Source organism: Myxine glutinosa, chromosome 3 (genome assembly GCF_964187855.1).
Source record: "Myxine glutinosa chromosome 3, kmMyxGlut1.1, whole genome shotgun sequence".
In the NCBI taxonomy this organism is placed as follows: domain Eukaryota; kingdom Metazoa; phylum Chordata; class Myxini; order Myxiniformes; family Myxinidae; genus Myxine; species Myxine glutinosa.
Window position 1 is genome coordinate 162,268,469 of NC_136263.1, and position 25,168 is coordinate 162,293,636.

The following is a 25,168-nucleotide window of genomic DNA, read 5'->3' on the forward strand; positions in this document are numbered from 1 at the left end:
AGAACCATGACAATTACAACTACAGATGGGCAGGGTACAGCCCGAAGTGGAGATCGGTTTCTGAGGTTTGGGACATGGAATGTAGGGACAATGACAGGGAGATCAGGAGAAGTGGTGGAAGTATTGATCAGAAGAAGAGTGGACATATGTTGTGTGCAAGAGACGAGATGGAAGGGAAGTGGTGTGAGAATGGTGAAGGGTAGGCAGGGACAGAAATACAAGTTTGTGTGGCAAGGGTGCCCGGAGGGCGTGAATGGTGTTGGTGTCCTGTTTTCTGAGGAGTTTGTAGACAGTGTGGTGAGTGTGACTAGAGTTAGTGATAGGTTGATGATGGTGAAAATGATGATTGGAAAGCTCTTGGTGAACGTCATCTCGGGATATGCTCCGCAGGTTGGTCGGAGCGATGAAGAGAAGGACAAGTTCTGGTGTGCGACAGAGAAACTGATGGAAAACGTGAAAGATGAGGAAGTTGTTGTGGTAGGAGGAGACCTAAATGTACATGTGGGAAGGAGTATGGACGGTTTTGAGGGAGTTCATGGGGGTTACGGATATGGTGAGAAATGGAGAAGGTGAAAGGATTTTGGAGTTTGCTGATGGAGCTGATTTGTTTATTTGTAACACTCAGTTCCAGAAAGGGGATAATAAGCTTGTTACATACACGTCAGGTGGGTCGACGACAACCGTTGACTACCTGATGGAGCGTAGGCGAGATAGGGGGCACCTCCGGGACACAAAGGTGATTCCGGGGGAGGAGGCTGTTTCACAGCACCACTTGGTTGTCTGTGACATAAGGGTGAAAGGTGCGAGGAGAGCTCGGCGGGTGAAGTACCAACCGAGAATGAAGGTGTGGAGGTTGAAAGAGGTGACAGTAAGGGAGGCATTAAAAGAGAGGCCGAGTAGGGTAGAGGATGATGTGATTGAGCTTGAACGTGGTTGGATGTCAATGAAAGATGGTCTGTTGTGAGCCGTTGCTGAGGTATGTGGATGTACAGAAGGACCACCGAGGCACTCGGAAACATGGTGGTGGGATGATGAAGTTGGAAAGAGGATTGACGAGAAGAGGAAGAAGTTCAAGGAGTGGCAGAAGGCGAAGGGTACGGGAGCAGAAAAAGCAGAGCATGAAAGTTATAAGGCAGCCAAGAAGGCTGCAAAGAAAGAGGTAGCAAAGGCGCAGGAGGCATGTAGGAAAATGTTCGGAGAACGCTTGGATTCGGAAGAGGGTCAGAGAGCGGTATTCAGGATTGCAAAGCAGATAGCGAAAGAGAGGTGTGATGTGATGGGGGTGAGTTGCTTGAAGGATGAAGTGGGACAAATCGTTGTGGACCCAGATGGAATTAAAGGAAGATGGAAAAGATATATGGAAATGCTGTTGAATACAGAGAATGAATGGGATGGCAACATCGAGAGTAACCCAGTTTTAGGACCGGCAGAGAAGATAACTGAGGAGGAAGTTGAGGAAGCGATAAAAGCAATGAAGAGTAGAAAAGCGGGAGGGCCGACGGGAGTTGTGGGAGATATGTTGAAGGCAGCAGGAAGTTGGGGTGTCAAGAGAATGACAGAGATCTGTAATCTGGTGGTGAAAGAAGGCCACATTCCGGTGGATTGGGAACTGAGTACCCTCGTCCCTCTATACAAGGGGAAAGGTGACCCTCTGGAGTGTGGCTCATACCGAGCGATAAAGTTATTGGAGCATGGAATGAAGGTATTGGAAAGGGTGTTGGAGAGGAGGATAAGGAAGAAGGTGAAGATCGACGAAATGCAGTTTGGATTTATGCCAGGAAGAGGAACGACAGACGCGCTCTTTATTGTGAGGCAGTTGCAGGAGAAGTACATGGAGTAGAGGAAGAAGTTGTTTCTTGGGTTTGTTGATCGATCTGGAGAAAGCATTCAATAGGGTTCCACGCGAAGTATTGACATGGGCATTGAGGAAGTTAGAAGTGGAGGAATGGTTGATCAGAGCAGTGATGGCAATGTACAAAAGAGCGCGCACAGCTGTAAGGACGAAAAACTCGAACAGTTGTGAGTTTGAGGTGAAGGTGGGAGTGCTTCAGGGGTCGGTACTAAGTCCACTACTTTTTGTAGCTGTGATGGAGGTGCTGGCTCAGAACGTAAAGGAGGGTTTACCGTGGGAGGTGTTGTATGCAGATGATCTGGTGATGATTGCGGAAAGTATGGATGGACTGAAGGAAAAGATGAACAAGTGGAAGGAATGTATGGAGACAAAAGGTCTGAAGGTGAATATAGGAAAGACGAAGGTGATGGCAAGTGGTAAAGCATGTGGTGAGGTGGAAAGAACTGGGAAGTGGCCATGTGCTGTGTGCAGGAAGGGTGTCGGAGTGAACTCCATTCAATGTACAATGTGTGCTGAGTGGGTTCATCGAAAATGTAGTGGTCTGAGAGGGTCATTAACCAGTGTGGCAGCTACATTCAAATGTAAGGTGTGCACAGAGGGAGCTGCAGATGGAGGAAATGTTGAGTTGGATCTTGGAGATGGCGTGAAGCTGGAAGGTGTGAAAACACTTTGCTACCTCGGAGACATGCTGAATGGAGAAGGTGGATCAGACACGGCAACGGTTGCTGGAGTGAGATGTGCATGGAAGTTTCGGGAACTGAGTGGCGTGCTGATGAGGAGGGGAGTGTCGTTGAAGCTGAAGGGAAAGGTGTATGCTGCATGTGTGAGAAGTGTTATGATTTATGGGAGCGAGACATGGGTCATGAATGTAGAGCAGCAACGAAGGCTGGAAAGGGTGGAAATGCGAATGGTTCGGTGGATGTGCGGAGTATCATTGAGAGAGAGGAAGACAAATGATGAATTACGAAAGATGATAGGAATAGAGCCTGTGATTGATGCTGTGAAGAGGAACAGGTTGAGTTGGTTTGGTCATGTGTTGAGGAAGGATGAAAGTGACTGGTTGAGAAGAGTGACGGAAATGAATGTAGAAGGAAGTAGAGGACGGGGAAGACCGAGAAAGACCTGGCTAAAGATGGTGGAAGAAGAAATGCGGGCAAGGGGGTTAACAAGGAGAGATGCAGAAAATAGGGCAAAATGGAGAAGATTGTCATGGGGACCGCAAGGCTAACCCCCGCTCTAGCAGGGAAAATGGCCTTAAAATGCATGTTGTTGTTGTTGTTGTTGTTGTTGATGAGTTATGGAATGTGTATGAGTGGTTAAGGGTTTGTGTTGTATGAATGAGGGCGAAATCCACTGAGCCATGTCACTCACCTGTAACACCAGGACAGGGCCCGAGGAAATTTATGGGTGCATTGGATGGCCCCACAGGTAAGGTTGCGTCTTGTGGCATCCACCGGGGGATGCGGTCTGTTGGAAGGGGTTGTACAAATGTTTCCTAGACTTTTGAATTTTTGAAGTTTTGAATAAGGTTAAGGTTTGTGGTTAAGTTGGTTTTGCGTGTTTGTTTCCTCCCACCACTGGAGTGACCAACGAATTAAAATACAACATGCATTTTAAAGGCCATTTTCCCTGCAAGAGCGGGGAAAATGAGCCTTGCGGTCCCCATGACAATCTTCTCCATTTTGCCCTATTTTCTGCATCTCTCCTTGTTAACCCCCTTGCCCGCATTTCTTCTTCCACCATCTTTAGCCAAGTCTTTCTTGGTCTTCCCCATCCTCTACTTCCTTCTACATTCATTTCCATCACTCTTCTCAACCAGTCACTTTCATCCTTCCTCAACACATGACCAAACCATCTCAACCTGTTCCTCTTCACAGCATTAAAATGCGAATTAAAAGACCAAGGAATTAAAATGATTGTAAATATTTGACTGCATGATTGCTTAAGCCTCAAGGGGATTAGCATGTTAAGGAGAACAGGCAGGTAGCTCCAGCTCACTTCCCACAGCCCTCCTGATATATTTCATAGGTTAATTAAGTGTGAGGCAGTAAGTGTTAAGACTGGAATGGTAGCGCCTGCAGTGAACCTTGCAGGGGCTACGGTTCCAGGGGGGTGGCGGGGGGGGGGGGGGGGGGGTAGTGGAATATCTAGAGCCAGGTAGATCTGCATAGGTAGGTACTCGACTGTCCTGATGGGGAATCTACCTGTAATAAGTTCTGTGTGTAGCCCGGATGTCGGAATAAGTGGTATCTGTGTCCCCACCATGAGGGGGCGGGGCGTGCTAATTAGTACAGGGATTATGGGTAAAATTCCTTTGTTTGTTGTTCCCTCTGTGAGCAAGCAATCCAGTGTCCCTTGTGGCAACGCACTCATATAGACACTTAGATAGGTCCATTAGAGCACACATTAAATAATTCCCCGCCACCACAATGACTTGGGAAGAGCAACAGGCATCGGCAACATAGTACGCCACCATGGGCGACAAACATCGGAGCCAGGAAAGGAAGGTGGAAGGAGCGGCACACTGATTGGCCACCGACCGGTGACACCTTTGCCAATCAGTGCGAAAGGCACGAACATTCGGCCAATCAGGGCGGAAGGCGCCAAACCACGACTTAGAAATGGGTCGCTGGTTGGAGAACAAGCGCCGGTGACGTGAGAAGGCGCGAAAGACCAATAAGATATGAGGCACGGATTGGTAGAGGGAGAGAGCTGACGTCACAGGGCGAGTGACAAAAACGACTGGCTGGCGGGTTTTCTGTGTGCTCGATTCTGGTGCTTCCCTGGTCGTCTTCCCTGCATTCTTACCTGGTTCTTGCTTGGTGTACGGTTCGTTCTTCTTCCCTGAGTTCCTCCCTGCGTTCCTGCTGGTGTTCTTCCCTGGTGGTTCGTCATCTTCGTGTTGTTATTGTCGTGGTGCTTGGAGCGGTGCTTGGAGCGAGGCGTGGTGCTACGAGCAGACGGGACATCGCGTGCGACCGACGCCACAGGCGTGAGTGAGGTGGACAGAGGCCTGCTTCGTGCCAACATCGAAGCCGGACGGAGCCTGACCGACATCACACATACAGACAGATAAGCTCGCACCCACAGACACGCACACGACGATTTCTTTATTTAATTCATCCCCCTGTGCTATTGTTGAAGTGAGTTGTGGGGACGTCCCGATTTAGGACATTAATTTTCCGGCGCTTTATTTTCCTGTCCCGCTATTTATTGCAAATAAACCCTTGTATTATTTCCTTTTCTATTCAAATTCCTGTGTTCGTGTGAGCTCATTCCCTGCAGGATCGAGGGCTGCCGTCGGGGTGTCAGGTAAGGGTTTGCCGCTTCTTCCGCTTCCTCTTCCTCCCATGCATTTATAGTCGAATCCGCATTGATCGTCGACTCCATTCAGTCGTTTGGGCCATCCGCGAGCCCACGGTATTAACCGAGGGATTCGCACGACTATATATATATATATATATATATATATATATATATATATATATATATATATATATATATATATATATATATATATATATATATATGTATATATATATATATATATATATATATGTATATATATATATATATATATATATATGTATATATATATATATATATATATATGTATATATATATATATATATATATATATATATATAGGTATATATGTATATATATATATATAGGTATATATGTATATATATATATATATATAGGTATATATGTATATATATATATATATAGGTATATATGTATATATATATATATATAGGTATATATGTATATATATATATATATATAGGTATATATATAGGTATATATGTATATATATATATATATATATATAGGTATATATGTATATATATATATATAGGTATATATGTATATATATATATATATAGGCATATATGTATATATGTATATATATAGGTATATATGTATATATATATATAGGTATATATGTATATATATATATATAGGTATATATGTATATATATATATATATATAGGTATATATGTATATATATATATATATATAGGTATATATGTATATATATATATATATAGGTATATATGTACATATATATATATATATAGGTATATATGTATATATATATATATATATATATATATATATAATAAGCAATAACTTTTCTAGATGTGCAGCAGTTGTTTTCCACTAATACAGAACGCAACAACCCTTATATTACACCCTTATACACCCATTACACCCTTATATACCCGATTGTGAAGCCAATCGTCAAATGTACCTGTCCTTACATTTTCTCACACCACCTGTGATATAATCCTGTTATTGACTTCTTGCTGCGAAAGACAATCGGTGACATGGTTCTTTCAACAAAGACATCACCGGAGGGTAAAATAAACTCACCAGATTGAATACTGAGTTCAGAAAGTAAACCCAAATCAAGAAGAAAAAAAAATTCCATATTAAATGCCAAGTCTGTATATATATATATATATATATATATATATATATATATATATATATATATACATATATATATATATATATATATATATATATATATATATATATATATATATATATATATATATATATTGTTGTGGATATGAGGATTGTATTTTTTTTATTGTGTGTTTATTAATTTTGCTTGATTCTGGACCCTCCTGCCTCCAGTGTTGTGTAAAGGTCAAAGGGCGTCCCATAATTAGTCCATAAAGCATACACGTCAGCCAATCATAGATTTCCCCCTGGTTGATAGTTATATCTTTATTATGTGTACTAGGGTAAGGCCTTGTCTCCCATTAAGATGACACTCCATTGCACCAAGTGAAATAGAGTAGATTCCTTTCACACCCCCCTTTCATCATTGCCAAGCCTCGATTGCCAATTACATCCCCTCCAAAACCACCATTGAACATGTGCTCGGGTCGGGGGAGAAGGGCGTGCCCGCCCGTCGTCATCAAGGGTGGAGCCAGAGGGTCGCGCGACCAACCAGGGCCGAGGTGAACACACCGATGGGCGTGTCCTGAAGGCCGGCGGCTTGATCGCCAGAGGCGTTATAAAAGCGCGCGCGCAAGGTACTGCGTAAGATCATCCAGATTGTCCAAAAGAGATCATCCAGAGAGATCATCCAGAGAGATCGTCCAGGGAAGCACAAAGCCTGCTATTCGTCGCCTTGCTCGCCAAAGTTGGACCAAGCAAGAGAGTTGGGCAAGAAGCAGGCACGTTGTTCAGTTGTGTGGTTGAGTCAGACAAGTCCTGGCAAAGCGCGCGACGTCCACCGCAGCAGCAGCGGCGGCCACAGCAGCAACAACACTCAACAGCAGCTTGGGGCCTTGACGGCAGTTTAGAGGAAACGGCACCGCCGATCGTGCTGCAGTACCCTTGGACCTTCCTCTCCCTCCAGCCATCCACCTCCTGCCTTTCCATCCTTTTGTGTACGTGAGTTTGTTTTGTTTGTTCTGTCCTTGGGTTAATTAAGTTTGTATAAGCTAGCGTTGCACTGTGTCTAATATCTTCTGTAAATTATTTTCTTATCTTTCCTTCTTCCTTGGTTACTTTGAGCGTGTATATAGTAGGAATAAATTTAGTAGTATTTCCAACCATTTTGTCTTCTTCTTCTTCTTCACATCCGTGTCGCTTTTGTCTTTTCCATATTGAATATCTGTGGCGCGATCCGGCCAACGTTCGGGAATCGGGTTAGTCAGGGTAACTGTTCGGCCGCGGTGCCATCCGCTCGGCAAACCAACATCCTTATCCGCGGTCCGTAACAATATATATAAAGTCCCCTGTTCGGAATCTCACAATTCTTCCTTCCGTGTTAGTGCTGCTTCATTTGGATGAAAATTACCACACTGCGAGTTCATTTACCAAGCAGATAGCTCGCGCTCGCCAAGCCAGCAGTTCCTTCTCAACAGTTTTTAATGGAGTGCTTGCTCAAATGCTTAAGCCACTTGGCAAGCACTTCACAAGAAACTTGGTAACTGAACACATCCCCGACGTTCTTGAGGCCTGAGCCTAGATCTACTGTAGTCTATATACCCCAGAGAGGAATGACCCTTCCTGTCACTCCCATAGGGAACCAGTGTATTAGTACCATCTTTTCGGTTTGGAAATGGAAGAGACATATTTGTCAGATGGCAGAGGGGTTGATATGCCATTACTTTGTTTACTTATATAATTTAGATAACACCATTGCATTGTGAAGCTCCCTGTGCTTTAAATACCTCTTTTGTTGTTTTTCTAGGCCTTATCATTTGTGCCTTGGAGGATGGCTTCCCATCACAGTAATGCAAGACGGATAGAAGGGCTGGACAAAAACGTTTGGTTTGTATTGAGCAGTGTTTATGTGTCGGAATGCTTGCAAGTACGCAGAAGCACTAATAACAAGACAAACAAATGCTGTAATCAATGAGCTAACAAATTGCATAATCAAGTGTTTGACATCCATCCTGTCATCACAAATGGTAACTATAATGGCACTGGTAGAGCACATACCTCGACCAGGCTGAACGGTTTACGTTTTGTCCCCCACCGATAGGCCGGATCTGCATCCAGACTTAACCAAAATCTAATTGGCTTATTCTTCTCACCTACACAACTTATCCACCAAGTTTTTTCATAACCTGTCCACAGCTTTTTAAATATTCTGCTCTATATCGTTTTGGCCCTGTCTCTCAATAGTGAAGAATCACGTAAAAATAATCTTTTCCTGATCCGGATCTTCACCAAAATCAAATCAATTGGTCCTCATGAAACACCCAACCTGTCCACCAAGTTTCGTCTGAGTCCGTCCGTAATTTTTGAGATATCCTGGTCACAGACAGACAAACGGGTGAAAACATAACCTCCGTCCACCAGTTAATAATGCTCCCAAATGGTTTCAATCTTCCTACCCAAAACTTCCCTTGCATGCACGCACAGAATAGTATGGCAGATAGCTGAAATATTTGGGAAAATTGTGCCTTTGATCTTGATGATACAAGCACGAGAGTTGGCACACAGTTGGAGTATGTTGTTAGAGTTGGCACACAGTTGGAGTATGTTGTTAGAGTTGACACACAGTTGGAGTATGTTGTTAGAGTTGGCACACAGTTGGAGTATGTTGTTAGAGTTGGCACACAGTTGGAGTATGTTGTTAGAGTTGGCACACAGTTGGAGTATGTTGTTAGAGTTGGCACACAGTTGGAGTATGTTGTTAGAGTTGGCACACAGTTGGAGTATGTTGTTAGAGTTGGCACACAGTTAGAGTATGTTGTTAGAGTTGGCACACAGTTAGAGTATGTTGTTAGAGTTGGCACACAGTTGGAGTATGTTGTTAGAGTTGGCACACAGTTGGAGTATGTTGTTAGAGTTGGCACACAGTTGGAGTATGTTGTTAGAGTTGGCACACAGTTAGAGTATGTTGTTAGAGTTGGCACACAGTTAGAGTATGTTGTTAGAGTTGGCACACAGTTGGAGTATGCCCTAAGGAAGATATTTGGCTATAGGGCCATCGCAGATTTGTCCTGTGACAACAATGGCGGCCATTTTTCAAAATGGCCTCCATTGCTTGTTATTTTACATATATTTGGTACATTACTGTATATAAACTGTTGTTGTGGTCATACAAGCTTGACATTTGGCACATAATTAAAGACCCCTAACTCTAGGGTTATCATATATTTGTCCTATGACGACAATGTTTTTTAAATGGCCACCATTTATATGGTATATTATGGTATATGGTATATGGTATATGAATTTGTATAAACTGTTGTTTGAATCATACGAGCATGGTATTTGGTGCACAGTTAAATATTCTGACTATTAGAGTCATCGCAGATGTGTCCAATAAAAATGGTGCCCAATTTTTAGTACGGCAGATAGGTGAAATATTTGGGACAATTGTGCCTTTGATGATACAAGCACGAGAGTTGGCACACAGTTGGAGTATGTTGTTAGAGTTGACACACAGTTGGAGTATGTTGTTAGAGTTGGCACACAGTTGGAGTATGTTGTTCGAGTTGGCACACAGTTAGAGTATGTTGTTCGAGTTGGCACACAGTTCGAGTATGTCCTAAGGAAGATATTTGGCTCTAGGGCCATCGCAGATTTGTCCTGTGACAACAATGGCGGCCATTTTTCAAAAAAGGACAAATCTGCGATGGCCCTATAGCCAAATATCTTTCTTAGGGCATACTCTAACTGTGTGCCAAATGCCATGCTTGTATCATCAAAGGCACAATTCCTGCACCTGTCTGCCATACTAGAAATGAGGATTATAAAATCAGGAAAAAAATAACCTCAATATGTTGAAAAATCTCTATGCAGACAAAAAAATATATGGATTGCGGTGAGCTTGCAGGGTGGACCCAGAATTGACCTGTTGCAGCACCTACTCGATCTGTACGAAGCATTTTGAATGTAAAACTAATGGCTATTATAGCATTAGCAAAATAATGGTGACTATTTTGCATTTCAATGAGGTTTGTGTGTTTCAGGGTTGAATTCACGCAGCTAGCGGCCGATTACAAAGCCGTGAATATGGGCCAAGGATTCCCAGATATGCCTCCACCGCAACATGTCACTGATGCTCTTGTTCATACATGCTCTGCCGAAAACTACAGATTTCACCAGTACACACGCAGCTTTGTAAGATGAAGTTCATGGCATATGCATTTACTCCATTATGAATACTTTTCAGAAATAAATTTACATGAGTAAGGGTTTACATGTTACATTGCTTTGATGCAAGTGCATGACATGCCTGGTATCGATAGCTCTTGCCTTGCGATGCATTCAGATGGATTATGAGGATGTTAGCTACAGTGCATTCAGAAAGTATTCAGACCCCTTCACTTTTTTCACATTTTGTTATGTTGCAGCCTTATGCTGAAATCGTTTAAGTTCATTTTTTCCCTCATCAATCTACACTCAATACCCCATAATGACAAAGAGAAAACAGGATTTTAGAAAGTTTTGCAAATTTATTGAAAAGAAAAAACTGAAATATCACATTGACATAAGTATTCATACCCTTTGCTATGACACTTGAAATTTAGCTCAGGTGCCTCCCATTTCTCTTGATCATCTTTGAGATGTTTCTCCACCTTGATTGGAGTCCACCTGTGGTAAATTCAATTGATTGGACATGATTTGGAAAGGCACACACCTGTCTACATAAGGTCTCACAGCTGACAATGCATGAAAGCCCACAGAATCTTGTTTCTCACAGTCTGAGTCCTTTAGGTGCTTTTTTGCAAACTCCAAGCGGGCTTCTTCACCATTGAGAGATAAGCTAAAAACGATATATAGCACGATATCTCAAGAAGTTGTGGACGGATTCGCATTAACCTTGGTGGACAGGTTGGGTGTGTGACGAGGACGAATTGATTCAATTTTGGTGAACATTTGAATCCGGATCCGGATACCAGAATTTTTAAAATTATCAAGTGATTCTTCACCATTGAGTGGTTGGACCAAAATCGATATATAGCACGATATTTCAAAAACTTGTGGATGACTTATGTATGACAATTTGGTGGATAAGTTTGGTAAGTGAGAAGAACAAGTCGATTAGATTTTGGTTGAGGTCCGGATCCAGATCCGACCTATCAGTGGGATACAAAACGTAAACTGTTCAGCTGGGCAGAGGATCCATATCCATATCCTCTCTATGGATAATAATTGCGACCTATCACAGATATCGACGGATAATTGCCAATTTTCTTTCCCACTGATAGATACAGTGATAGACTCTTGAGATTGCAGATTTGTCAAGCATCCAGTCAATCAGCAGGATAATATTTATTTGCTAATTCAAGCACGGAACTAATGTTCTGTGTTTGTTGCACAAGAGAATATAAATAAGAAGAATATGGTTGACTTATCTGCAATGAAAGATTTTTTAATTTTTGTATACAAAATCGAGGCTCATGTAAGAGCTAACATTGATCACAAAAAGACAAACTGACACATAAAACATAAAACGTATGATAAAGGGAGTGGGAGCACAAGATGGAGAGCAGGGACATCGGAAGATCTGTGGGAGGGAGAGGGCTTGTGGGGGAGGAGGCATGGGAAGGGGGGGAGGGGTGGGAGAGGTAAAAAAAAAAAAAAAACACGTGCACACTGCTAGGACTTCCAGGACAGAAGTTGGTATTTCAAAAAAGTGGATCTGGGGTAAATTAGCTTTGGTAGAAAAGATCAAGGTTTTGGATGGGGGAAGATAAGAGATGGTGGTGAACAGCTGTTTTAAAGACCTGGAGGGAGGAGTGGGATTCAAGAGAGTGAGGGAGTTTGTTCCAGAGGCGGGAGAAAAGAAGAATGAAAGAGTGAAGGTGAGCAGAGAGTCTTGATTTTGGCAGTTTAACCATCAGAGGGTTGCTGAGAGATCTTGTGCGACCTGTAGGAATATTTGGGGGACAGCACAGACAGAGCTGGGGGAACAAGGCCGGAGAGGAGTCGGTAGAAGACAGAAAGACCACCAACCTGCCTGCGGTGAGTGAGTGAGAGGCCCTCTATGTTAGCTTCATCGTGAGAGATTCCAAGAGATGAAGATGAAGAGATGCTGACGTTTCGGGCTTTACCCCATGCCCGCACATGGTAAAGTCTGAAACATCAGCACCTTTTCATATTTTACAACAGATAAATCAACCATCTTCCTGTTTTAATCATTGGGATAACCTGGCCATCCTCGTGAACCGAGGCCACAATCTTGCTGGCTGAGAGTTTAGTGCAAATTAGTAGTGATCCCTTTCTGCTTCCATTGCATGGATTCCAATTTTGTTTCATAACCCCAGTGGTAACGTAACATGTTTGTCCCCAGTTGCCAGATGAGTGATAAAGGTCATCTGAATCTGCACTTAATGGTTCGAGGTTGCTACCTGGTACCTAGTTGGTACTTTATTTGCATAAACATTTGATAATACCTCGAAGCTCAATTATAGCAACATCCTTAATTGCATAATGTAGAATATTTATGGCTTATTCTGTAAAAAAAAGTTTTTACTTCAAATAATGAACCTAATGTACAAGTATAATAAGCATACATGCAAGCTTAAGAGTTGCAAATAAACTGTGGCTCTTGCGTGCAAACAAATTCCCCGAACCGTCTGAATGCCGCTAATAAATGCAAAGATTAGTCATAAAAAAATCTTCTGTTGACAGGGTCATCCACGTCTGGTGACAGCACTGGCAGAGCTGTATGGGAAGCTGCATGGTCGTACACTCGACCCTTCCACCAATATCCTCGTTACTGTCGGAGCCTATGGCTCACTGTTCTGTGCTTTCCAAGGATTGATTAATCCTGGAGACGAGGTGGGATTATTTATTGATCGAAATTGGAATGCAGGGGATGGTGTCGGAGGGAAAGGAATAATACATGAGGTACATATCGGTGTTATATTCATACAGTCACGTGAAAAAGTAAGTACACCCCATGTAAAGTTTTGACTTTTTCAAACATATTTCAACATACAGCAATTTGATCTTCATTTCAACAATATTGACAGATAAAGGTGATATAATATAACAAATATCATGAAACATTTACATTTTGTAGTCCATTGTATAATTTAAATAAATATAAATGCAAATTTCGCATGTGGAAAAAGTAAGTACACCCTTGGCTCTAATAGTTGGTATTGCCCCCTTTGGCAGAAACAACCTCAAGTAGGCGTTTCTTCTAACTGTCTACCAGTCTCTGACATCGACTGGGAGAAATTTTTGCCCACTCCTCCATGCAGAATTCTTTCAGCTGTGCGATGTTTGAGGGGTTTCTTGCATGCACAGCTCGTTTCAAATCCCCCCACAACATCTCGATGGGATTTAGATCCGGGCTTTGACTTGGCCATTCCAGAACCCTCCATTTCTTTCTTTTCAGCCATTCCTTGGTGGATTTACTGGTATGTTTAGGGTCATTGTCGCATGTAGATCAAATTTGTGCAGCCTCTTTCTAATGGTAGACTCGTGCACTTTGACATCAACAGTGGCAAGAGCTACCTGTAGGTCCCTTGATGACATTCTGGGGGTTCTTAGAGACTTCTTTCAGCATCTTGCGTTCTGCTCTCGGGCTGAACTTGCTGGGGCGGCCTGGCCTGAACAAGTTGGCAGTTGTTTGGAATCTTCTCCACTTGTAGATGATCTTCCGGACAGTCGAATGATTGATTTCAAATTGTTTGGAGATCTTTTTAAATCCCTTCCCAGACTCGTAAGCATCTATAACCATCGTTCTGAAGGCCTCAGAGAGCTCTTTTGATCTAGGCATGGTGACGCCGTACACTTCAACAACAAAGAGCAAACCAAACCTAATGTCTGAGGTTTAAATATGACAGGTTCCTCCAAGATCCTCTAACGATGTTCTAATCATTTGCACCTGACCTGGTGCACCTGATTCTAATTTTAGGTATTTGAAGTAGTGATAAATGTAGGGGTGTACTTACTTTTTCCACATGCGAAATTTGCATTTATGTTTATTTAAATTACACAATGGACTACAAAATGTAAATGTTTCATGATATTTGTTGTATTATATCACCTTTATCTATCAATATTGTTGAAATGAAGATCAAATAGCTGTATGTTGAAATATGTTGAAAAAGTCAAAACTTTACATGGGGTGTACTTACTTTTTCACGTGACTGTATATATGAATGAATATTTATGAATACTTTGTTATATTCATAAATCCCTAGATAGGAAATAAATCGATTGGAGTAATTCCGTTGCTTGGCTAATCACAGGTGTTTTGGCCTCGCTTGAGAATAGAGGTGCGTTGTACGACTACTTGCTCGGGTAGCACTCCCTCCGTCCAAATTTAACCTTGAGCCAGCTATCTGCAGGATCTTAATTACCAGTGTGTACAGCTCAGCCTTAAATTGCATGTGATTCCAGGTGGGGTCCATGCACATGGCAATCCTTACAATAATTCACGGACTGGTGTGTTTGTGTGGTTGTCGTGCTACTCCTGCTACAGTTCTGGGCCGATTACATCCAGACTTGTTACGTAGGATCAGCATGACCCCACTTATTGCTTAAGGGTGTTTTAAAAAAAATTGGGGCAAACAACAACAACAACATGCATTTTAAGGCCATTTTCCCTGCTAGAGCGGGGGTTAGCCTTGCGGTCCCCATGACAATCTTCTCCATTTTGCCCTATTTTCTGCATCTCTCCTTGTTAACTCCCTTGCCCACAATTCTTCTTCCACCATCTTCAGCCAAGTCTTTCTCGGTCTTCCCTGTCCTCTACTTCCTTCTACATTCATTTCCATCACGCTTCTCAACCAGTCACTTTCATCCTTCCTCAACACATGACCAAACCATCTCAACCTGTTCCTCTTCACAGCATCAATCACAGGCTCTATTCCCATCATCTTTCGCAATTCATCATTTGTCTTCCTCTCTCTCAACGATACTCCGCACATCCACCGAACCATTCGCATTTCCACCCATTCCAGCCTTTGTTGCTGCTCTACGTTCATTACCCATGTCTCGCTCCCATAAATCATAACACTTCTCAGACATGCAGCATACACCTTTCCCTTCAGCTTCAACGACACTCCCCTCCTCATCAGCATGCCACTCAGTTCCCCAAACTTCTTCCATGCACATCTCACTCTAGCAACCGTTGCCGAGTCTGATCCACCTTCTCCATTCAGCATGTCTCCAAGGTAGCAAAATGTTTTCACACCTTCCAGCTTCACGCCGTCTCCAAGATCCAACTCAACATTTCCTCCATCTGCAGCTCCCTCTGTGCACACCTTACATTTGAATGTGGCTGCCACACTTGTTAATGACCCTCTCAGACAACTACATTTTTGATGAACCCACTCAGCGCACATTGTACATTGAATGGAGTTCACTCTGACACCCTTCCTGCACACAACACATGGCCACTTCCCAGTTCTTTCCACCTCACCACATGCTTTACCATTTGCCATCACCTTCGTCTTTCTGATATTCACCTTGAGACCTTTTGTCTCCATACATTCCTTCCACTTGTTCATCTTTTCCTTCAGTCCATCCATACTTTCCGCAATCAACACCAGATCATCTGCATACAACAACTCCCACGGTAAACCCTCCTTTACGTTCTGAGCCAGCACCTCCATCACAGCTACAAATAGTAGTGGACTTAGTACCGACCCCTGATGCACTCCCAACTTCACCTCAAACTCACCACTGTTCCCGTCCTTCGTCCTCGCAGCTGTGCGCGCTCTTTTGTACATTGCCATCACTACTCTGATCAACCATTCCTCTACTCCTAACTTCCTCAATGCCCATGTCAATACTTCGCGTGGAACCCTATCGAATGCTTTCTCCAGATCAACAAACCCAAGAAACAACTTCTTCCTCTTCTCCATGTACTTCTCCTGCAACTGCCTCACAATAAAGAGCGTGTCTGTCGTTCCTGTTCCTGGCATAAATTCAAACTGCATTTCGTCGATCTTCACCTTCTTCCTTATCCTCCTCTCCAACACGCTTTCCAATTCCTTCATTCCATGCTCCAATAACTTTATCGCACGGTATGAGCCACACTCCAGAGGGTCACCTTTCCCCTTGTATAGAGGGACGAGGGTACTCAGTTCCCAAGCCACTGGAATGCGGCCTTCTTTCACCACCAGATTACAGGTCTCTGTCATTCTCTTCACACCCCAACTTCCTGCTGCCTTCAACATATCTCCCACAACTCCCGTCGGCCCTCCCGCTTTTCTACTCTTCATTGCTTTTGTCGCTTCCTCAACTTCCGTCTCAGTTATCTTCTCTGCCTGTCCTAAAACTGGGTTACTCTCTATGTTTCCATCCCATTCATTCTCTGTATTCAACAGCATTTCCATATATCTTTTCCATCTTCCTTTAATTCCATCTGGGTCCACAACGATTTGTCCCACTTCATCTTTCAAGCAACTCACCCCCATCACATCACACCTCTCTTTCGCTATCTGCTTTGCAATCCTGAATACCGCTCTCTGACCCTCTTCCGAATCCAAGCATTCTCCGAACATTTTCCTATATGCCTCCTGCGCCTTTGCTACCTCTTTCTTTGCAGCCTTATTGGCTGCCTTATAACTTTCATGCTCTGCTTTTTCTGCTCCCGTACCCTTCGCCTTCTGCCACTCCTTGAACTTCGTCCTCTTCTCGTCAATCCTCTTTCCAACTTCATCATCCCACCACCATGTTTCCGAGTGCCCCGGTGGTCCTTTTGTCCATCCACATACCTCACCAACGGCTCCCAACAGACTATCATTGCCATCCAACCACTTTCAAGCTCAACCACATCATCCTCTGCCATACTCAGCCTCTCTTTTAATGCCTCCCTTACTGTCACCTCTTTCAGCCTCCACACCTTCATTCTCGGTTGGTACTTCACCCACCGAGCTCTCCTCGCACCTTTCACCCTTATGTCGCAGACAACCAAATTGGTGCTGTGAAACAGCCTCCTCCCCCGGGATCACCTTTGTGTCCCGTAGGTGCCCCCTATCTCGCCGACCCACCATCAGGTAGTCAACGGTTGTCGTCGACCCACCTGACGTGTATGTAACAAGCTTATTATCCTCTTTCTGGAACTGAGTATTACAAATCAACAAATCAGCTCCATCAGCAAACTCCAAAATCCTTTCACCTTCTCCATTTCTCACACCATATCCGTAACCCCCATAGCTCCCTCAAAACCGTCCATCCTCCTTCCCACATGTCCATTTAGGTCTCCTCCTACCACAACAACTTTCTCATATTTCACGTTTTCCATCAGCTTCTCGATCGCACACCAGAACTTGTCCTTCTCTTCATCGCTCCGACCAACCTGCGGAGCATATCCCGAGATGACGTTCACCAAGAGCTTTCCAATAATAATTTTCACCATCATCAACCTTTCACTCACTCCAGTCACACTCACCACACTGTCTACAAACTCCTCAGAAAACAGGACACCAACACCATTCACGCCCTCCGGGCACCCTTGCCACACAAACTTGTATTTCTGTCCCTGCCTACCCTTCACCATTCTCCCACCACTTCCCTTCCATCTCGTCTCTTGCACACAACATATGTCCACTCTTCTTCTGATCAATACTTCCACCACTTCTCCTGATCTCCCTGTCATTGTCCCTACATTCCATGTCCCAAACCTCAGAAACCGATCTCCACTTCGGGCTGTACCCTGCCCATATGTAGTTGTAATTGGCATGGTTCTCTTTTTGAGGCAATGTTTTTATGGCCGGATGCCCTTCCTGACGCCAACCCTCTTAGTCGCCTCTTACGACACGCAGGGATCCGGTGTACCTATTCTAAACCAGGGTATACACCGGGAGGTCTTGGGGGCAACAACAACAAACAACATGCATTTTAAGGCCATTTTCCCTGCTAGAGCGGGGGTTAGCAAAGGATGGGGGCAGAGGGATGCAAATTGTCTATGTAAATATGTATCATGTAACACCACCTCCAGGTGGAAGAGGGTATTACAAATTTCATCCTTTACAGTACGTGCAGTATTCCTGTCCCCATGTTTTCCAGAGATGTTTTTAATTATAAGCAGTCGGCATGTTTTTTTTCTTCATCCACGTAACCCGGGTTATTTTTATTTTTTACTTTCGGGAGAGATTGAGGCCGCTGTCAGTTGCCTATACACCGCCCAAATAAAGGTATGTGTCAGAAGAACATGTTGCATGTGTTACGGATTTATGTGAATTTATGTGAATTACTATTCAGGTCATTGCTTATTAATGTTTATTCGATTAAAGGTTGTTGTGATTAAAGGGTCAGGAGCCCTTCTGGGGAAAAGGAGACCGGAAACGGAAGAAGAAGAGACACGAGGTCCGGGAGAAGCGGCGATCTTCTTCTTCCTCGCCCAGCTCCGACGCGAGCGGTGTCGATATTGAGCAGCGTGGGGAACGCTGCGTTTGAAAGCCCGTCTGGCGAGAGGAGTTACCTGTGCGGGGTAATTACCGGTTACACGTCAAGTTGCCGTGTGTTCGTGCACGGAACCAAGCGTCCGGCACAGTTCGCCTCAACGTCTACAAGGACGCGTACGGGTCGCACCTTGGGCCTCGCGCGCTGTGCAAGCCGCGCTTTTGCTTTGCCCGCTTTGCTTGGCAAGGAGGTGGGCGCTGCAGCAGCTGTCCCCGGTACGCGACGTGCACGTATGGAGCACGTCCGCCAGGGGTTCGTTCAACCGCCCGTGTGCGGAGAAGTCGACCTTCACTTTGGTCTGGAGGGGCCCAGAGACATTGTGAGGGACAGTGACCATTGAGGGGTCGTGAGTGGGGAAAGGGGGGAAATATACAAGATGGCCATCTTAATAATATTGGTGATTGATTGTTGATGGGTTGATTGATTGGGGAATACATTATTGAGTAATCCGGATCCATGGTGTGGGGTTTCTTATCGACTTGAATTATTGTGTCTTGCATATTGATTGCGCTACGGAAGCGCCTAAATCATAGATCTTTCTGGCGGAGTTCCTCTCACGGTCCGGGGGTCACCGAGACCAGGTAGTCACCGGGAGGACCACGTAACAGAAATTGGGGGCTCGTCCGGGATTACAATTTGCGGAGTCGCAATTGGGTCTACGTCCGGGATCTATAAAATTTTCTAAATTTTAGTCTGGGAAAGAATTCCCAAGAGTGGGAACTTTTCCAACGTTCCCAAAATTGTTTTGCTCTGTCGACAAAACAACAACAACAACAACAAAAAAAACAAAAAAACAATAGCAATAATAGTAATACTGTTGCTTTTCTTTGTTGGAAATTTCTGGGGTGAAGGTTAACAGGTGTTACCAGTAGTCACCATGGCGTTTGTGGCACAGAACTTTGCGGTAACCCCTAGTGAGGCACAGTTCCGAGCATTACTAAAATCGGACCTCTTGAAATTGGCCAAACATTTTAACTTGGAGGTCCGAACTAATTTGAGGAAGGCAGAGTTGCAGACCACGGTGATACAGTCTATGGTGGGATTAGGAACATGGGACGAGTTAGCCTGGGAGTGGCTACCCGAAGAACCAGAAGACGTTGAGCTCCGGAAACTGGAGTTGCAATTACGGAGCCAGGAACGGATCAAAGAAGAAGAAAGGAAAGCAGAAAAGGAAAGAGCAGAAGAGGAAAGGAAAGCAGAAGAGAGGAGAGAAGAGAAACAAGCAGAGGAAAGGAGAGTGGAACGAGAACTCCAGGAAAGGTTAAAAGTAGAAGAAAGGAAAGCAGAAAAGGAAAGAGCAGAAGAAGAAAGGAAAGCAGAAGAGAGGAGAGAAGAGAAACAAGCAGAGGAAAGGAGAGTGGAATGAGAACTCCAGGAAAGGTTAAAAGAAGAAGAAAGGAAAGCAGAAAAGGAAAGAGCAGAAGAAGAAAGGAAAGCAGAAAAGGAAAGAGCAGAAGAAGAAAGGAAAGCAGAAAAGGAAAGAGCAGAAGAAGAAAGGAAAGCAGAAAAGGAAAGAGCAGAAGAAGAAAGGAAAGCAGAAGAGAGGAGAGAAGAGAAACAAGCAGAGGAAAGGAGAGTGGAACGAGAACTCCAGGAAAGGTTAGAAGGGAGAAAAGCAGAGGAGAGGAGAGCTGCCAGGGAACTCGAAGCAGAGGAGAGAAAAGCCGAAAGGGAGTTGAAGGAACGTGATCTGGCGCTTCAGCAAGAAATTAAATTCAAGGAGCTGGATTTAATGAGAGAACGGGGAGAGGTACCACCCTTGCTGACGGGGTCGACACCTAGCCAGAACACCTGGGAGGTGGGCAGACATGTGAGGCTGGTTCCACCCTTCAGTGAAAAGGAAGTCACTCTATTTTTTCCACACTTTGAGAAAGTGGCTCGACAGTTAAACTGGCCGGAGGAGGCCTGGACCATATGAGTGCAAAGTGTGCTGGTGGGTAAAGCTCAAGAGATTTATTCGGCACTACCAATGGACCAATGTGCAGATTATAAGGTATTGAAGAAGCACATCCTCAAAGCCTACGAGTTGGTTCCTGAAGCTTACCGGCAAAAATTCAGGAATGCCAGGAAGAGGGAGAGTGAGACCCATGTGGAGTTTGCCAGAGTGAAAGAAAACATGTTTGATCGGTGGTGTGAGTCAAAAGGAGTCGGGAACGACTTCAAAGCATTGCGTGACCTGATGCTGGTGGAGGAATTTCAACAGTGTGTCCACGAGGACATCAAAGTGTACCTGCAGGAAAAGAAAGTACCAAAGTTGTGGGACGCAGCCACCATGGCAGATGATTATGCCTTAACACACCGGATAGGGGTCCACACACCTAGCTCCTCGCCTAGACTTCAGCAGGGGAGTTATGGAACACCCGGTGCGGAGAACGACAATACATGGCGGCGGCCTCGAGAGGATTATGGGGACAACGCGGATACCCCAACTGTTCGAAATCAGTGGGCTACGGGCCCAAGACAAACTTATTTCCCGGGGGGCCCGAGGCAGACCACGAGTTTTTCCTCCGGGCCTACTTGCGCCTTTTGCAAAAAACCTGGACACTTGATGTCCAGTTGTTACCTCATGAAAAGGGAAAACCCAGAGCGGAGTCCGACTATTACAACTCCGAATGCGATGGCAAGCGTAAGAAATCGCCCACAGAAGAGTTACCAACCATTTATTTATGAGGGGTTGGTCTCACTCGAGGGAGACGTGACTAACCCAAGACCTGTTAGGGTATTGAGGGACACAGGAGCCCATCAATCCTTAATGCTTGAAGGCATTTTGCCATTGTCAAAGAGTACCGCAACTGGTGATAGTGTTCGGTTACAAGGGATCGGTGGCTGTGTTAGTGCCCCACTTCATGTCATCCATTTGGAAACCGATTTGGTGTCAGGACAGGTCACCGTCGGTTTACAAGCCACGCTTCCTGTAGAGGGAGTATCTGTGATTATCGGGAATGATTTGGCTGGGGGGCAAATTTATGGTAACCCGAGGGTGCGTAAAGAGCACCGCAGGGGAAATAACACCACCCCAGCTCGGGATGGCGACAAAAGTTCCAAGTTATTTGTAGGGGGACTGAACTTCAACACAGAGGAAGAAGTTCTGACCTCTGTCTTCAACAGATATGGGCCGCTGGTGGAAGTGCGGGTGGTAAAAGACAGGGAAACGCAACGGTCAAGAGGGTTCGGCTTTGTCACGTTTGCAAGCACAAAAGACGCCAGAGAGGCAGAGAAGAATTGGAATGGTAAGGATTTGGAGGGTCGGACCATAACAGTAGGGAAGGCATTTCGTAGGCGTCGAGAGGTCTACAGAAGAGGACAACTTGGTGGTAGTTTTGGGGTTGGCAGCAGCCGATATTACTATGGAGGCTCCCAGAGTTACGGCACCTCCCGAAAGAATGAATGTCAGAGCACTGGCCGAGAAGGAGACCGCCAGTCAGGTAACAGCTGGGACAAGGGGTCCCACCATAACTGTTAGGAGTCTGGAGAAGTTGAAGCACTATATACGGTGGAGCCGCCGAGCCGGGGCTCCTACACGGACTAACCGTGAACGCCACGTTCTTAAAGGCGTCCAGGTAGTGAACTTTCCTGCACGGACTAACCGTGAACTCCACGTTCTTAAAGGCGTCCATGTAATGAACTTTCCTCCCCGGACTAACCGTGAACTCCACATTCCTTAAGGCGTCCATGTAGGGAATACTCAGCTGGGCCTCCCGAAAAAGTGCTATCGAGAGGTTTAACTTTGGGGCTTTGGTCACCACCTCTTAACTGTCATTCAAGAGAAACTAGAAGTGGTTGACGCTTGGTCCAGAGTGAATTAATCTAGGGGTTTTGTGAAATATTGTTGCTTTATTTTTAAGTGATAATTGTGCCCGGGGGGAACTGATGATTTGGGGTTGTGAGTTATCTGGTTTGTTTATCAAAGTTGGCCGGCAAAGAAAGTTTTCGCTAGGTTCAAACTTTCTTCCTTGAAGGGGGGGAGTGTTACGGATTTATGTGAATTTATGTGAATTACTATTCAGGTCATTGCTTATTAATGTTTATTCGATTAAAGGTTGTTGTGATTAAAGGGTCAGGAGCCCTTCTGGGGAAAAGGAGACCGGAAACGGAAGAAGAAGAGACACGAGGTCCGGGAGAAGCGGCGATCTTCTTCTTCCTCGCCCAGCTCCGACGCGAGCGGTGTCGATATTGAGCAGCGTGGGGAACGCTGCGTTTGAAAGCCTGTCTGGTGAGAGGAGTTACCTGTGCGGGGTAATTACCGGTTACACGTCAAGTTGCCGTGGGTTCGTGCACGGAACCAAGCGTCCGGCACAGTTCGCCTCAACGTCTACAAGGACGCGTACGGGTCGCACCTTGGGCCTCGCGCGCTGTGCAAGCCGCGCTTTTGCTTTGCCCGCTTTGCTTGGCAAGGAGGTGGGCGCTGCAGCAGCTGTCCCCGGTATGCGACGTGCACGTTTGGAGCACGTCCGCCAGGGGTTCGTTCAACCGCCCGTGTGCGGAGAAGTCAACCTTCACTTTGGTCTGGAGGGGCCCAGAGACATTGTGAGGGACAGTGACCATTGAGGGGTCGTGAGTGGGGAAAGGGGGGAAATATACAAGATGGCCATCTTAATAATATTGGTGATTGATTGTTGATGGGTTGATTGATTGGGGAATACATTATTGAGTAATCCGGATCCATGGTGTGGGGTTTCTTATTGACTTGAATTATTGTGTCTTGCATATTGATTGCGCTACGGAAGCGCCTAAATCATAGATCTTTCTGGCGGAGTTCCTCTCACGGTCCGGGGGTCACCGAGACCAGGTAGTCACCGGGAGGACCACGTAACACATGCTTGCAACAAGATCGCCCATAGGGCAGGGACTCTGCTAGTACCTTAAATATAACAACTCAAATGTATTAAACTTAAACTTTTTTTTTAACTTTCAACTTTTTTTTCTTCTGAATTGCACAGAGTGTCGTCCAACAATATGAGTGAAGTATTGTATTGATTTAACTATTACTAGTCATGGGCAGGATTATATGGTATTGCAAACAACTTACTCTTCCTATTTTTCTCACCATTTAACCCTTGACCCTCCTTCCTTATACATCCATGGGCGGACTGGCCATAGGGCATTTGGGCAATGCCCGGTGGGCTGGGACCGCTGGGTAAAAAATGGGCCGCTGGGCTGGATAAAAAACTGCTGAAAAAAAAAATTGTCACGGAAAACTTCTGCCTCCATCTCCGGGGATTCCCCGCTAAAAATCAAAAGGTCAAAAGGGCATTATAATTACTAGCAACGGTAGGTTCCAATGAAAAGGCAAAATATCAGAAATTGAGGCTTTTTTATTTTACACGATTTATATAAACATCCGTTAAATCATATCACACGCAAATCATCAAAATCTAAACAGTATCGTTAGACTTTCAATAAAATCCACATCACTGTGCTCCGAGACTGGTGTGCAGCTGTGTCACGATGTTGTTCACCAGATCTGTATTCCTCGGACTGCCTCCGAGACTGGTGTGCAGCTGTGTCACGATCTTGTTCACCAGATCTGTATTCCTCAGACTGCCTCCGAGACTGGTGTGCAGCTGTGTCACGTCCTTGTTCACCACATCTGTATTCCTCGGACTGCCTCCGAGACTGGTGTGCAGCTGTGTCACGATCTTGTTCACCAGATCTGTATTCCTCATACTGCCTCCGAGACTGGTGTGCAGCTGTGTTACGTCCTTGTTCATCAGATCTGTATTCCTCAGACTGCCTCCGAGACTGGTGTGCAGCTGTGTCACGATCTTGTTCACCAGATCTGTATTCCTCGGACTGCCTCCGAGACTGGTGTGCAGCTGTGTCACGATCTTGTTCACCAGATCTGTATTCTTCGGACTGCCTCCGAGACTGGTGTGCAGCTGTGTCACGATCTTGTTCACCAGATCTGTATTCCTCAGACTGCCTCCGAGACTGGTGTGCAGCTGTGTTACGTCCTTGTTCATCAGCTCTGTATTCCTCAGACTGCCTCCGAGACTGGTGTGCAGCTGTGTCACGTCCTTGTTCATCAGATCTGTATTCCTCGGACTGCCCCCGAGACTGGTGTGCAGCTGTGTCACGTCCTTGTTCATCAGATCTGTATTCCTCGGACTGCCTCCGAGACTGGTGTGCAGCTGTGTTACGTCCTTGTTCATCAGATCTGTATTCCTCAGACTGCCTCCGAGACTGGTGTGCAGCTGTGTCACGTCCTTGTTCACCACATCTGTATTCCTCGGACTGCCTCCGAGACTGGTGTGCAGCTGTGTCACGATCTTGTTCACCACATCTGTATTCCTCGGACTGCCTCCGAGACTGGTGTGCAGCTGTGTCACGATCTTGTTCACCAGATCTGTATTCCTCAGACTGCCTCCGAGACTGGTGTGCAGCTGTGTTACGTCCTTGTTCACCACATCTGTATTCCTCGGACTGCCTCCGAGACTGGTGTGCAGCTG

General features: G+C 45.0%; 1 protein-coding gene across 8 annotated transcripts in view; it reads left to right on the plus strand.

The window, feature by feature from the left end:
• Positions 1-25,168, plus strand: part of LOC137423087 (kynurenine--oxoglutarate transaminase 3) — a 74,248-nt gene that overhangs the window by 13,161 nt on the left and 35,919 nt on the right. For 3 of the 8 annotated variants that reach the window (XM_078774703.1, XM_068109886.2, XM_078774702.1), the window contains exons 2-4: positions 8,077-8,156; positions 10,313-10,463; positions 12,981-13,130. In XM_078774703.1, coding sequence (XP_078630829.1) covers positions 8,101-8,156; positions 10,313-10,463; positions 12,981-13,130 — 357 coding nt within the window. In that variant the 5' untranslated portion in view covers positions 8,077-8,100. Of the gene's footprint in view, positions 1-8,076; positions 8,157-10,312; positions 10,464-12,980; positions 13,200-25,168 lie in introns of all 8 variants that reach the window. The other 5 variants (XM_078774706.1, XM_078774705.1, XM_078774704.1 and 2 more) reach the window with 2 other exon arrangements.